General features: G+C 32.0%; 1 protein-coding gene across 1 annotated transcript in view; it reads right to left on the minus strand.

The window, feature by feature from the left end:
- Positions 1–3,772: 3,772 nt before the first annotated feature.
- LOC107436784 (uncharacterized) overlaps positions 3,773–14,344 on the minus strand; it is a 13,128-nt gene continuing 2,556 nt past the window's right edge. Inside the window, exon 2 of the mRNA XM_016048593.4 lies at positions 3,773–5,268. Within this exon, the coding sequence (XP_015904079.2) occupies positions 4,499–5,268 (770 nt within the window). The 3' untranslated portion in view covers positions 3,773–4,498. The remainder of the gene's footprint in view (positions 5,269–14,344) is intronic.

Consider the following 14,344-nt stretch of genomic DNA (forward strand, 5'->3'; position numbering starts at 1 on the left):
TTTTACTTTAGTTTGTTTAGCTATCATTAAGTAAATTTTGATAGCATGAAACGATTTATTTGAGTATCAAATATCTGGAATCTCTATATGCATTAGCTTTGCTGCTTTGATGGGGGAAAAAAGAGACAAATTGTTAAAATAGAAATTATAATTTGTTAATTTTTAAAATAAAAGTGGAACTTGTGAAACAAACAATTAAAGGGCTAAAAAATAGAATGGGTTCCAAGTGTTTTTATTTGGGAGACGCTTATTCAAATGTCTTTTCAAGCATTGAGTGTACAAAACATTCCAAGTAAATTTAAAATATTTTAGCGTATGTGTTGTAGGCTAGTTGAATTATCGGGCTCTTAGCTAGTGATTGCTGCTATAATTCTCCAGGCTAATTGGATAAGTCTGTGGTACTTTCAAATCATGCTGAAACATTTTAGGCTTATTGCCATGAGCACACATTTTGACTTTTAAATTAACGTAAAATGAGTTTTTATGACTGTTACTTTACGGATTTTCAAAAATCAGTTTTATTTAAAACTGGTGTTAAACGCAGTCTTAGAGAAAAGAAATTAGAAAAAGGTACATTATTGATAAAGCGAACATTATCGATCAAGTGATCGATATCAACAGAATACAACTATCGAAAATTAGTATCTCTGTCATTACAGTAATTAATTTTTATAATTACTTTGTCATTACAGTAATTATTTTATATTAAAATGTTATTACAGGCACTTCTATTTAATTTTGCCCAACAGTAAATTTTCTCGCTGAATTGGCACTCATTACGAAACTTCATTTTTGGTTCAAACGGCGATTTCGTATATTTAGATTTATTATGATACATTTTTGAAGGAATAAATTAAACTCTGGAACATTTTGTTACATTTATACAAATGCTTGATCATCGGGTAAGGGAATTTCAAATCAAAAATCAGTTTTGCTTCAACAGATATAGATTTTCTAAATGGAATTTTTACTCTATATTTTGTCTAAATGTGCAAGTTTAGAAAAGATATGCATAATAGTGGATCACGTAAATGTGACAAACTTCTAGGGGATTTAGGGTATAGAAACCATGCTCAGACACGTTAAGGGGCGCTTCCCTTATATGATCTGTTCTGAAGTACATGAAGAAACAGTTCATAATAGCATCTAAGCGCTTCTAGTGGCTGTGATGCCACAATTGGCATTACATATTTATTTCCTATCCTTTTAAATAACTTTGATTACTTAAGCTTATTTTTATTAATGGAATTAGATTTAAAATAAATCAAGGACTTAATCTTCTTAAAACGAACATTAAAAATTTATTCTTCTCTTATAAATCAATGTTACGGAAACTTTTTATTTCATTACTAATGCAGACTTATTAATTCACTGTCGCCTCTAATCGAAAACAAAAATCTATTAATAACTTTTTAATCCTAAATTTTCTAACCGAAAATATGTTTCAGTTGCATGGTTGTAATAATTCTCATAAATTTGTTGGCGACTCGTAATCGCCAAGGTATTCTTTCAAACCCAATATTGATATGCTGGTTGGCTTTGTTTTGGCTATGTTATATTTTGATAATTCGCCAATTTTGGATCTCCTACCCATGCTTCTGTGTCCGTTGGGAACAAATTACACGTACTTTTTAATTTGGCTTTTGATTAGGCAGGTCGTGGGGATTTGTCTCCCATGGCCTGTCCTTATTAATATTATTATGCAAAATTGATCCAACTGAAATTCTTATGGATAATATTTATATTTTGGTACCTCGATCTCTGCAAATATATTAAATAAAAGCTTTTTATTAATTCTAATCCGGTTCAACTGTTAATATTCATCATCTTCTGTTTTTATTACTATCTTCAACTGGCCCACTATACCAATACAAACTCCAAAAACCTGAGATTTCCATATTCAACATAAATTGGCACCCTGAATACAACCTTCTTCATAGTGGCGTACATCGAGATTTTGGGGCATGGGTTTCAATTCACTTTTAATCCTCATTATCTGCCTCAACTCCTTCAGAAGTTTGCCAGAACATTTATACGACCCGCTGTATGCATAATGTTTTTTAGTTTGTGCATTTCGACAAAAAATGAACAAAAAATGCTTTTTTTAAACAAAAGAAACTGTAACTTGGAGAGAAAGTATCCAAGATCTGTTAAAAAAAATTCTCATTCAACAAGAAAAAAATTTGTTCCCCATCAGTATTATCATTAAAAAAGTGCGATTTCTCACAGTTTATGTAGTAATAGTTCGCTAAGATCATTATTAGTCACAATTATAGTCTTAATTCTTGAAAGCAATTACTAATGAAACTTTTTATAATTATTTTTGGTGCTCTAAGTGACTTGTACTTACGAACTTCCCTTTTTTACCCTGGATTTGGGGATTTGGCTCTTTGTTCATAATTTCCATTTTTTAAAAAACAAATTGTTACTTGCTACGCTACCTTGGGGACTTTATATTTTTAAATTTAATACACGTTTTAGGGTTGCAACATATCGAAAGAAAGGTTAGCTACACGCCAACTTGCATGACGAAATGAACTTGTGCACTGAGAAAAAAAAGTATAGTCATTACTGTAATTAATATGGTAAAATTTACCGTTTATCTATCTCTATTGTAATACCAAAAAAACTCAGGAGTTTTTAACAAAGGGCTTTGTTAATGATTTTTGTAAAATTTTCTATAAAATAAATTTTTATAATTTGCTGTCAAATTTGGTGATTTTATAATGATATTTTAGAGCATGACATAAAAACCATTTATTTGGCTAAATTTACTTTTCAGTTTTGTATTCTTTACTTTATGGGCGGTAATGAAAAATATAGTTTTGAAAACCAAAATTTCCGGTAAACCGCTACCATATGAACGGAAAAATCATTAAATTGTATTATATCGTATATTTTGGTGATAAAATTATAATTAAATACCGTATATTTTGGTTTTATTAACTAAAATTGTGGATATTCTTTTTTTAAATCAGAAATGTCAATACATTGCAGTTCGGTAATTTTACCAGAATTTTTTTCCTGCGAGTTTCAACATCTACTCAATTTTTCGATGAATTAATGCTTTTTGCCAAACTTCAACATTTTTTTTTAAAATTTCTGTTGACTTAGCAATACTTATAGGTTTATAGAAACATGGGTTCAAACTCTCAATTATAGTCGTGGTTTCAAGTAACTTGTGAAATACTTACATGCCTCGAAAACTGTGCACGTTTTCTTTACTCGTTCAGGCCTGACGTAAGGAACCAAAGATGAGTAATTATTAAAAACGAGAAATTAACAAATTTTTGAAGTGAAGCTCATTTTTTTTTAAAAGTATGAAGTCACGGATATTACCTTTTAAAATAAAAGTTTTCTTTGTAGCTAAAATCGTAACAGTGAATTGTAACATTGAACAGTGAACAATGAATAAACCTAACATTGAACAGTGAATAAACCCATGAAACAATTCCTTCGAAAACTGTTTCTTGTTGGAATGATTTGGAGTAAAATTTTCTGGTAGTAATAATAACCTTCCTCATTTTTCAAACTATCAGATAAACAAATTTCACTGCAACTGTTTCTTGTTGGAATGATTTGGAGTAAAATTTTCTGGTAGTAATAATAACCTTCCTCATTTTTCAAACTATCAGATAAACAAATTTCACTGCAATAAGATGACTGTTCAAGAAATTACCTAGGACACACGGACAAATAAGCATTAACTTTTTCATATGTGTGGATACAGTAAAGTTATATCTTTTCCTATAGTAATAGTAAATAAAGAATGTCGAAGTATTATTGCATTTTATTGTCAAAGAAATTAAATACATATACACAGTGGTAAATTAAAAGAAAAAGATATTTCAAAATTTCATAATACTGTTAACCTTTCAGCTAACGTGCGTATGTGAGAGATATATTAGAGACGAATTTCATTTTGTATTTTTAATCAAGATGACATTCTTTCTGACTGAATTGTAGTGGTTTAAGCTTAAGCTTAGCTTAAGGTAATAGTAAAAGAAAATATTAAAATCATGAAGCTTAAGCTGCCTTAAGCCTTATGATTTTAATATTTCCTTTTACAATTTTAATATTTATGCTCTCAAAATTTCACTATTGAAAATAATGTAGATGTATATATACTATTAATATACATAAAAGCACGCCTTCTGGAAGGTTAAAAGAACAATATATTGCGGACTAATAACAAACTATAGACTGCTGTGTAAAAATGCTACTTAAAGTTGGTTCACATTATCTACAAAAAATAATAGTTTAAGTGTTGGTTTGTTTAGTTTGTTTGTAATAGTTTAAGTTTTCCTTGTTTCTATGTAACTTATATATATATATATATATATATATAAATTTTTCAAGTAGCGCTTATAGTATATCCCCAATATTGAAAGCTTTCTGTACAATAGTATCCTCTGGGCTTTAGGAATAGTTTAATTGGTTCAATCTTCAGAAGAATTTACATATCAAGTTCCTCCTCATGTTATTTTCACTAATTTTTTTATTCTGAATTAAGTGTTGTGAACACGTGCTCGATTCTGGATATTTCTCCTTCGATAGTGTCTGCAATTTTGATTATATTTGCTGCTTGTTCACCAGTTGCATCACCCTTTACCAAACCTGAAAAATCAATAATGGCTGGTCCTAAGTCTAAAATTATTCCAGCATAAGAACCCACATTACTATTGCATTCGCCTTTTGCGTTTAAAACTTCATTGGCAGCTAGAGCAGCATGAGCACCATATACCACAGTTTTTGCAATACTTGCTGTTCGAGAAACATATAGCGCTGCTCCTGGCCAATCGAGAGACAACAAAGCTGATGAAAACAAGATAAACAACTTCAGTGAAACTGCTGCTAATGGAACAGCCAAACTAACACTGTGACCTTCTTTCACCAAAAACTCAACCATGGTGTCAAAAAGCTTTTTCCAATTTTCTCCATTAGGTTGGTTGGAGGACCTAGTTTCATCATAAACTCTTTTGAGCTTAACGAAAACAAATTCATATAGTTTTATACCAATTGCTGATTTGACAGCGTCCATGAGTTTGACATTATAATCGAACCAACGCATCATTACTTCGAATTGTCTTTTATCGTCCTTGATAACTTTTTCCGATCTCTTTGTGAGTTGTTCGAGATTGACTTCATGTGTGACACATGTGTATCCCCTTATAACTCCATTGACTGCAGAAAGTAAAGGTGCAGCTTTTTCTACGTATTCAGGCACAGTAACGTACTCTTTCATCGTTTTTGCTACTTTAATCAAGCCTGAAATATTAAAAATTCCATAATTAATAATTTATCGTGTTTCTTTTATTAATAAAAAGAGAATTAATAACTAGTTTGTAGAATGTAATTGTCATAAATTTAGTTTCAAAAATTTAAATTCATACAAAGCTGCCGAAAGTGCGAAATTTGAATAAATTTGTGGACAACTCTATTACTTTTAGAATAAGCCTACATAAAATGGCTGACACTGATCACAAAAGTATGGTTTATTTGCTTATATCTTTTATAGAATTATCTTTTACAGATGAGAGATGAATGAATAGTTTTTTTTTTAAAGTTGTAAGCTATACTCTTTTACGGGAATACTTCGTCGAAGTGATATCAAATTTCGCGTTTTATCTTCTAAATATACACCGAATGAAACAATGTAAATTCTTATTCCTACCTAAGCAAATGAGATATGCCTAAACCTATGTATATTTTCATATTTAATCGAATGAAACCAATAAGATAAATACAGTTAAAAAATTATGGGGGGTTCATTTGTATAAAATGAATTGAATAAAATGAATATTGTATAAAAGGTATAATATTTTATTCATACTTATTTTAGCGTTTGACTTTCCTATTTAGACAAGTTAGTTATTGAATTCTATTTATTTTCTATGCTAAATTAAACGATTTTCGATTTAATTTGATGCAACGAGATTTTTGCGGATCGAATATTATACTGTTTATACAAAAACTTTTATCACTTTTTAACCATTACTCTTATTGTCGCATGGTTAGATTCATTCATTATATTGTAAAAAACTATTTGGGAAACAATACCTCACTTGTCTATGTTACAAGTGGTGGGGCTGTGTACAAAAAAAATAACAGAAAAAAGTAAAATTTAAAAAAATGTGAATACGATGTGCCTCATAAAATACAACTGGTGAGTAGGACTGGGCGATATTAGAAATTATATATCGTGATGCATCGTCAGTTTTGCATTGCGATATAGCGATGTATCGCGATATAGTATTTTTGAATTTCATTTACTTGTAAGGCACAGAAAGTCAGATTTCTATCAAAACTTCATACTCAGATTGATTTAAATCAATTTATAAATTTGAAGATACATATATTTTGCTTAAGAAAGATATTAAATAAATTGACTACAATGTACAAATCTTACTTAAAATATTTATTGAAATGTTTGTTTAGAAATTCATAATACGCGTAAAACAAAGTGTTAAAAACTTTTTTTAAAGCGTCTTTTACAAATTAATATTTTCTTGTACTATTATGCATAAATAATTACATAATTATTAAGTTCGATCGTAATGTTCAATTTCTAAATGAAACGTTAAAAATTATTTGTATGTTTAAAACAAAGTGCTAAATAAATTTTAGAAAAAAAAAAACTTTTTTAAAACACTATTTTTTATTATTATCATTTCAGTTATTATAGTTCTATTATAGTTCATTTACGTCACACTAGAGCTGCACAATGGGCTATTGGCGACGGTCTGGGAAACATCCCTGAGGATGATCCGAAGACATGCCATCACAATTTTGATCCTCTGCAGATGGGATGGCACCCCCGCTTCGGTAGCTCGACGACCTGCACGCGAAGTCGAGCACTTTACGGTAGAACAGTTTAACGAGGACCAATACCGCACACCCTCGGTCCCTACGCAGACTGATCCAAGTGGTCACTCACCCGCACACTGACCGCAGCCAGTGATGCTTGACTTCGGTGATCTGCAGGGAACCGTGTCTTAACGATCAGTCCACTGCGGGACCTTATCATTTCAGATAAATAATTAAATTAAATTAAATAATGACCGAATTATGAACGAAAAAAAATTACATTTAATTTTTTAAAAATAAAAAAATTGTGATATTCTATAATATATTTAGCTAATTAACAAATAATATGAAAAGAATATTTTTTGAAAATTTTTTTTATACTCTCTAATAAAACGAAGTGCTAAATGATTTAAAAAAATGAATAAAATACGCAAACCTTTCGAATTTTTTTGTACAAACAAAGTTGACTGACTTATGTCCAAATCCAAATGACAAAAATAAATTTTGTTTTAACTTTATTTCTAAAAATAAAAACAAGATTTATCAATTTAAAATCAGTAATAAAAACTCATTACATTTTTAGAAGTTTCATACAAAAAGTTTTTAATAAATTAAAAGAAAGTAAAAAAATAACCTAACAAATTCAATTTTTTATGGGCGCCTAAATTAGATTGCCGATGGTTTTCACATTTAAAAGCAAAAAGAAGTTTTTTTTTTAAAAAAAAAACTTATTTAATTAATGAAGAAACTCTTCTTTATATATTCTTTTTAATAATAGATTGCCTTCAGAACAAGGTAACATCGGCGATCACGAAGTTAGTCCCACTGAAAATAATCTACAAGAAAAGTCGCGACAAAGGAAAAAAAAGCTAAGAGGCGCGAAAAGGAACATGCGATATAACGATACGTGTTCTAAAAACTCCGATTCTGATTCTACAGCTCACCAATCAAGGCCATTTCAACATAACGAAACGAACATCGTCTTCCACAGCGCGAGTCGACTTCGGAACGTAAGAGAAGAGTCTTATATCGCTATATCGTTACCATATATCCTTGCGTGTCTTATATCGCTATATCGTTTTGCGCTCGTTGTCTTTACTCGACGGCTTAAATCAGATTTCTGATGCATCGCCTTGAATGAAAGTCGCTGTATCGTCTTGCCGATATATGCGTTAAATCGATGCGTCTCGATACATCGATTTATAGCCCAGTCCTACTGGTGAGGTACAAAATGTTACAATTTATGGTTGGGAAAATTTAAAAAAAGATTTAGTTAATTAATTTTTTTGTTACGAGGTTGTGCAAAAATAAAAAAAAAACAAGTTAATTATGGCGCGTGACTACTCCTATAGTGGAAAAGTACTTAAGAATTGCAACAATAACCCCTAGAAATAAAAGAACATTAAAAAAAAACAAACAAAGGATCAATACGTCATTGTGATTGAGTTCCACATGCCTGTTGCAGATTTACTTTGAGCTGTCCATCTCCAAAAAAAGAAATAACTAATGATATTAAAAAAGAACAGAAGAAATGAGTTCTTGTTACGCCAAAAAAATGTTTTTTTTTTTATTTTCTATTTGCTGCAGAATGTTCAAGAGAACACACAATAGAGGAATCACAACATCTATTTTGAAGTAGGGACACAGCACGGTTTAAGAAATGTCACAACATCCACTTTGTAGAAACACATCATCAATTACTCGAGATACCGAGATATCCCAATCGCGAACTCAGGCTATGGTTGACTGGAATGCAATCTTGTCAAAAACACCAGGGCACACGGGATTCACTACGTTTGTTCACCCCTTTTTTTTAGAATGAAAGTTCTGATTTACTTCAAAAACCAAAGGAAGAAACACCAACAAGGCCATGGCGAAGGAAAATACTATTACCGGACAGCCAAAGGCACCCACGGGTGTGGAAGAAAGAACGTCATGATACAATTAAAAAAAAAACTCCGTCTCTCAAAGAGAGGAGGGGGTAAAAATGAAAAATCCCTGTTAAGGGATCGTAGAGTATTGATACGGAAGTTAATTCGAATGCACCCGCTCAAAAAAATGGGCGATATTTATATAAAAGGTTGAAGATTAAAGTTAAAGTACCTAAAATGCCGCAGAAATCGTATCTAAAAGGGACTTGAAGTGAACAGATGAATTGCCAAAAATCAAATCACAATTATACACAAACTGTGACTATATCGTTCAAACTACCATGTGCTGACATCAAAGGCTGCCGAAGGTCACAGGCGTGAAGATCGACAGTGAGGCGTCACAGGAGAGGGGTCAGGGTTCGGCCTAATTTTTAGGTCACGATCCCAACAGAAAATTGAGATTAAGTGACACAATGTCACAGTCTAGAGAGCAGTTTCAACAATAGCCATCTCTTTAGATTGCAAAAATTACTGCCGTCAACATCACTGCTGTTTAACCCCTTCCTTCTCGCTCCCGGGAAAATGACGGGGGGAGATTTCGCCAGCTATTTCTCGCTCCCGTGATATTGACGGGCTGAAGTATTCAGTAGTAACGCGCCAATAAGAATAAAACTAATTCATTTCTTTTGCCCGGAAAACATTTTATTTCTCATTTTACACCTGATGGCAGTACCAGGATATTTTTAAGGTAATAGTAGATAGTTAATTTCTTTAAAACTAATTGCAGCACTAATCAAATACGTAATACAAATGCAAAAGCCAAAAAAAATAGGCACTTTTATGACCTTTTTCTTGAAAATTAACCGATCGTTAAGGGGTTAACAAGATTTTCATCTTCACCGCTTCGCACTCTTATAATGCAAAAATTATTGGGTGAAAAGATATGAATTTTCTAAAAAAAATGATTGAGGAATTTTCTAATGTGAAAAGTACACACGATTCTGATGATATTTGTTTTTAAGATCCATGTTCTCTAAGAGGAAAGTTGGTTCACAAAGGGACTTGAAAAGAAAGTTCACCAAGTTGTTACGCAAACCCGCAAAAAATGAATGCAAACGACAATTGTACTCAACAAGTGGAACAAAGTTGAATACGCAAATGATCTGTTCAATGTTGGAGATCTGGTACACTTTAAAAGTCCGTTACAACGACGATTCATAATAGCAGCGGATGAAATTGCAGTTATAGTGAGTTTGTCGTTATAAAAAAATACTACATTTATTTAATATTACATCAGCAATTTAAAAAAAAAAACAAAAAACGAGACATTATTTTATTTTATTTTACTTTGAACTCGTATTTTAATTTAAAATAGATATCTGAGGTAGATTGTATTGGTCCATAGATTGTACAAGGAATTACATACAATTACAAAGGGGAATGATAAATGCGTGGTAAACAAAAGAAGTTTTCATTTGAAGTGTGTGCTGCAGGATTTCTAAAAATAGTTGAAGAATGTTTATTAAGGAGAAGATAGCTTAGCTGTTGGTCGCTGATCCATTGCTTTACGAAAAGAAGGTGTTAAAATTGTAAGAAGGAAATTATTTTCAATTTACGCTTTTCTGTATTGATTACAGATCTAAATAAAAATGTCCTTCATTTAAAAGTTTTTTTTGTATAGTATTGCTCATTAAAATAGCAAAAAAATGTATATCCCTAAAAATGGCTTTACCGTATTAGTGTAAAGCTTTTAATTTTCTATTCGTTTTAAAAATACATTTTTTTGTTATCTTTAATTTTAACACTTAAATAGTGACTGGAAAATTTGTCGTATTATCAGACTTCTCGTAATATGCTGTACCCTTTACTGTAAAAGACCAAAGTTGGCTTGCCAAAGTGGCTTGGTAAAAGTCCGAAGTCTGCTTTAATATAATTCCATTTCGGACTTTTACCAATGCTTTGTGTTAAAACCTAGGAACTACCTACGTCTACCAGTAAAAGCTCGCAATGAGGGATTTTTATTCTAACTATTGCCAAAATTAATTTTAAAAATTATTGAATTCTCTTCATTACTTATCGTGAAAATTGTGCTTTGGTTCAGTTTGTTCATGTAGGATCTTCTTTACAATTTTTTAAAATTCATGTAACGTTTTGAAAAGTAATTGACCTGAAGATAGTTCCACCGGTGTAACCTTAAATGATACCTTATTTTGATTATTTTTACAATTCATATTTTCAATTAAAAAATTAAAGTAATCCAGGATAGCCTGGTTGGCAGGGCGCTGGACTCACGTTTGTCAGAACGGGAGTTCAAATCCAGAAGGCCAAAGACTCCCCGTGTAGTATATGGTGACTGGTGCACGTTAAACCTGTCGGGTCACAAAGTCCTTCATGTTCCCTTAATAAATCAATACTTCTTGGGGTACTGAATTCTCGTTCAAGTCAAAATTACGATCTGTGGATGAATGAATGGATGTATGAATAGGCCAGTCCAATAAACGGGTATGACGTATGGGTGTGGCAGAAGTCGAATTCATGGCCATAGAATGGCGCCTCTAGAATCATGGCGCCACTAGAAAGCAAGAACAATCACACCCCCTTAGCCTTGAAGACCGACAATAACAACAACAAAAATTAAAGTGTGCTTTAATCTTTTTGAAACACACTGTATACGATATGTGGTACCTCTTTCATTAAAGTGAGCCACCTGCGAGGATCGATTTTTTTCACTAAATCAAACACTAAACACAATAATTACTCAATAATAACCACTCAATAATAATCACTCAATGATAATCTCTGCTTATTATTTTAAATAATCTGATTAATCAATATATGTGTGACATTGCCCGTTATACCTTACACCGATCTTTTTTCAAAGTTAAGCTCCACTGCTCAGTTTACGTTTGTCTGATGTACCTAACACTAGTAGGTATGGTATTTAACTTTCGTCGAGCTGCACAATGGGCTATTGGCGACTGTTTGGAAAACAACGCCGAGAATGATCCGAAGACATGCCACCACAATTTTGATCCTCTGTAGAGGGGATGCCTCCTCCTCTTTGGTTGCCCGACGACCTATGCGCGAAGTTGAACACTTTAAGGTAGGACAGTTTAACGAGGACCAATATCGCGCATCCTCGGTCCCCACGTAGACTGATCAAAGTGGTCACCCACCCGCTTACTGACCGCAGCCAGAGATGCTTGACTTCGGTGTTCTATTAGGAACCGTGATACCTAACACTGATTTTAAGTTTAAGAGCCATAGTTCCTAATATTCTATATGTATTTACTGTCAAGGTGAAGGCCACCTTTAACGGGACAGTACCCAATATATGTGGCAGTGAAAAATTCTATCGTAACTCATTTCTCGTTCCAGACCTTGACCAAAAAGTGTTGGCAATTCCCAAATTTTACCGTGAAGGATTGGTAACAGTTCGAAACGAAATCCTATTCTAGCATGCTTCAGACTTTTACCAAGTCACTTTGGTAAAACACAGGTTTTACCAGACTTCGTGGTCTTACAGTAACATATATGTTAAAAAGAAATCAAAAAAATATTATAGTTTGTATCTTGAAAAAATTGAATCCATTATTATTTTATCAATGGTATGTATACTGTGATAAGATAATATTCTACTTAAGATAATAAAAATATTCCCTCTTTCTCTTTTTTTTATCAGCATGTACTGCGAAGTATACATTTATATTAGAGGTTGTCAAAAAGTCATTTTTAATGCTTTATCAAAACAACTGAAAAAATTCTTGAGAAATAATTTTATCTCTTATCTACATTTTACAGTTGGTTAAATAAAAGCATATCTGTAATTGATGAACGAAGTCACGCTGTTATTTCACAATAATTTTCAACTAATCAGACTGAATTCTGAGCTTTGGTTTCTGAAGAATAGTTTTTTCAAATTCTTGATAATGGTTCAAAAATTTCTATTTTTAATCCTAAGCATTATCTTAAAGTCACATAAATGACACGAATTAAATTCGCTTAGATCTGGATAAAAAGAAATTAATTATAGAGCAATATGATTGTTTGTAATTTTATATTGGAAAACTTTATTTTAAATAACCATTTGTACATTTTTATGAAATTTTTAAGCAATGTCGAAGAACATCGATAATTTAAAAAAAATTGTATTTATTAAGTGCTGCTTTCAAAGCTTCCTGATATATAAATGTTTTACTTTTATTATTATTTTTTTTGAATAATCGAAATTTTCAGAGCGGCACTACGCAGCTTAATGTAGGGTGCATGGAAGCTTTTGGACTCGTCCAATTGTTGAAATTTCGAATTTCACCCAACTTGTGAGGAATCCATTTAGGTAATTTTTTCATTATCCAAACGATGAAAGATAATTCAACAATATTTTTGTACTTATTATAGGATCAAAGCAAAGCGTATTGCTAATTATTGTAGCCGTAACTTTAAAGCGTCGACTTAAACCCTACAATTTAAAATTCAATTTTATATGAATTTATTTAATAAAAAAAGTATGAAAATAAGTGGCAAATGTAGCAATTAAGTTAAGTACTAAGTAAATTTATAGCACTTGGGTGGCTGATAAACAATAATAGATAATTAATTGCCACAAAGGTGCTATTAAAAGAATTTATGGGAATTTGAAGTTTAAAATGAAAATTTACAATTAGAATCATGGGTTAGTGTCCCCTTGCCATCAGCCTTACCGTGGGGGGTTTTCGTAATTTTCCTCTCAATGTAACGCAAAAGAGGGTTATTTCCTCCAAGAAGGCACATTTCTCCCAATAAATTATCCAGGAATTCCTTTGTGTTATGGATTGGGTTCAAAATGACAAGGTTACGGAGTTGAACATTAATAGTCGAAAACCCAAAATTGGGTTGGCTGCTCAACGACAGATATAAAATAAATCAAAATTATATGAGGGGTGATGGCTCAAGGGATAGAGCGTTCGCCTTCCAATGAGGTAAACCGGGTTCGAATCCCAGCGATGGCTGTTCGATACGAATTCCGCAGCCGGCTTGCACTGACCGCAGTGCTGACGTAAAATATCCTCAGTGCTAGATGGATCATGAGTTAGAGTCTTCTTGCCGTCAGACTAACCGTGGGAGGTTTTCGCGTTATACCCTTAAATGTAACGCAAATATGGGTTAGGAGCATCATAAAGTCCCCTACTAAGACAAATTTCTTCCAATACTTGTTCCAGGAGTTCCCTTGTTTTCTGGACTGGGTTTAAAATTACAGAATTGAACATTAGTAGTCGTAAACCCAAAAATTCGGCTCGTCTGCTCAACGACTGTTATGAAATTAAAATATATCCTTTATTTTATTTCAATTGCATGTTTATAATATAATTTAATACTAATTTTTTACCTTTCAGCATTCATTTATTTTAAAAAACGGTAGCCGGATAATGGATCAGGAATAAATCGACGTAAATTTAGATTGACGATAAATTCTTTTTTGCCATAAAATGACGATGTTTGGTGATAAAATAATCATAAATATTGTTTGTAACAATTAGGAAACGGTTGATCAGGCAAACATGTCGGTTAAAATTTTAGCGTCCTAATTACACAGCAGGTGTACGAAATTTCGATCGTTTGATTCCATCGTCTTGAACATAAAAGCGAGTTAGAAAAAATAATAAGAATTCGTTAAAATTGTGCTTCAG

The sequence above is a fragment of the Parasteatoda tepidariorum genome, chromosome 4 (assembly GCF_043381705.1).
Source record: "Parasteatoda tepidariorum isolate YZ-2023 chromosome 4, CAS_Ptep_4.0, whole genome shotgun sequence".
In the NCBI taxonomy this organism is placed as follows: Eukaryota; Metazoa; Arthropoda; class Arachnida; order Araneae; family Theridiidae; genus Parasteatoda; species Parasteatoda tepidariorum.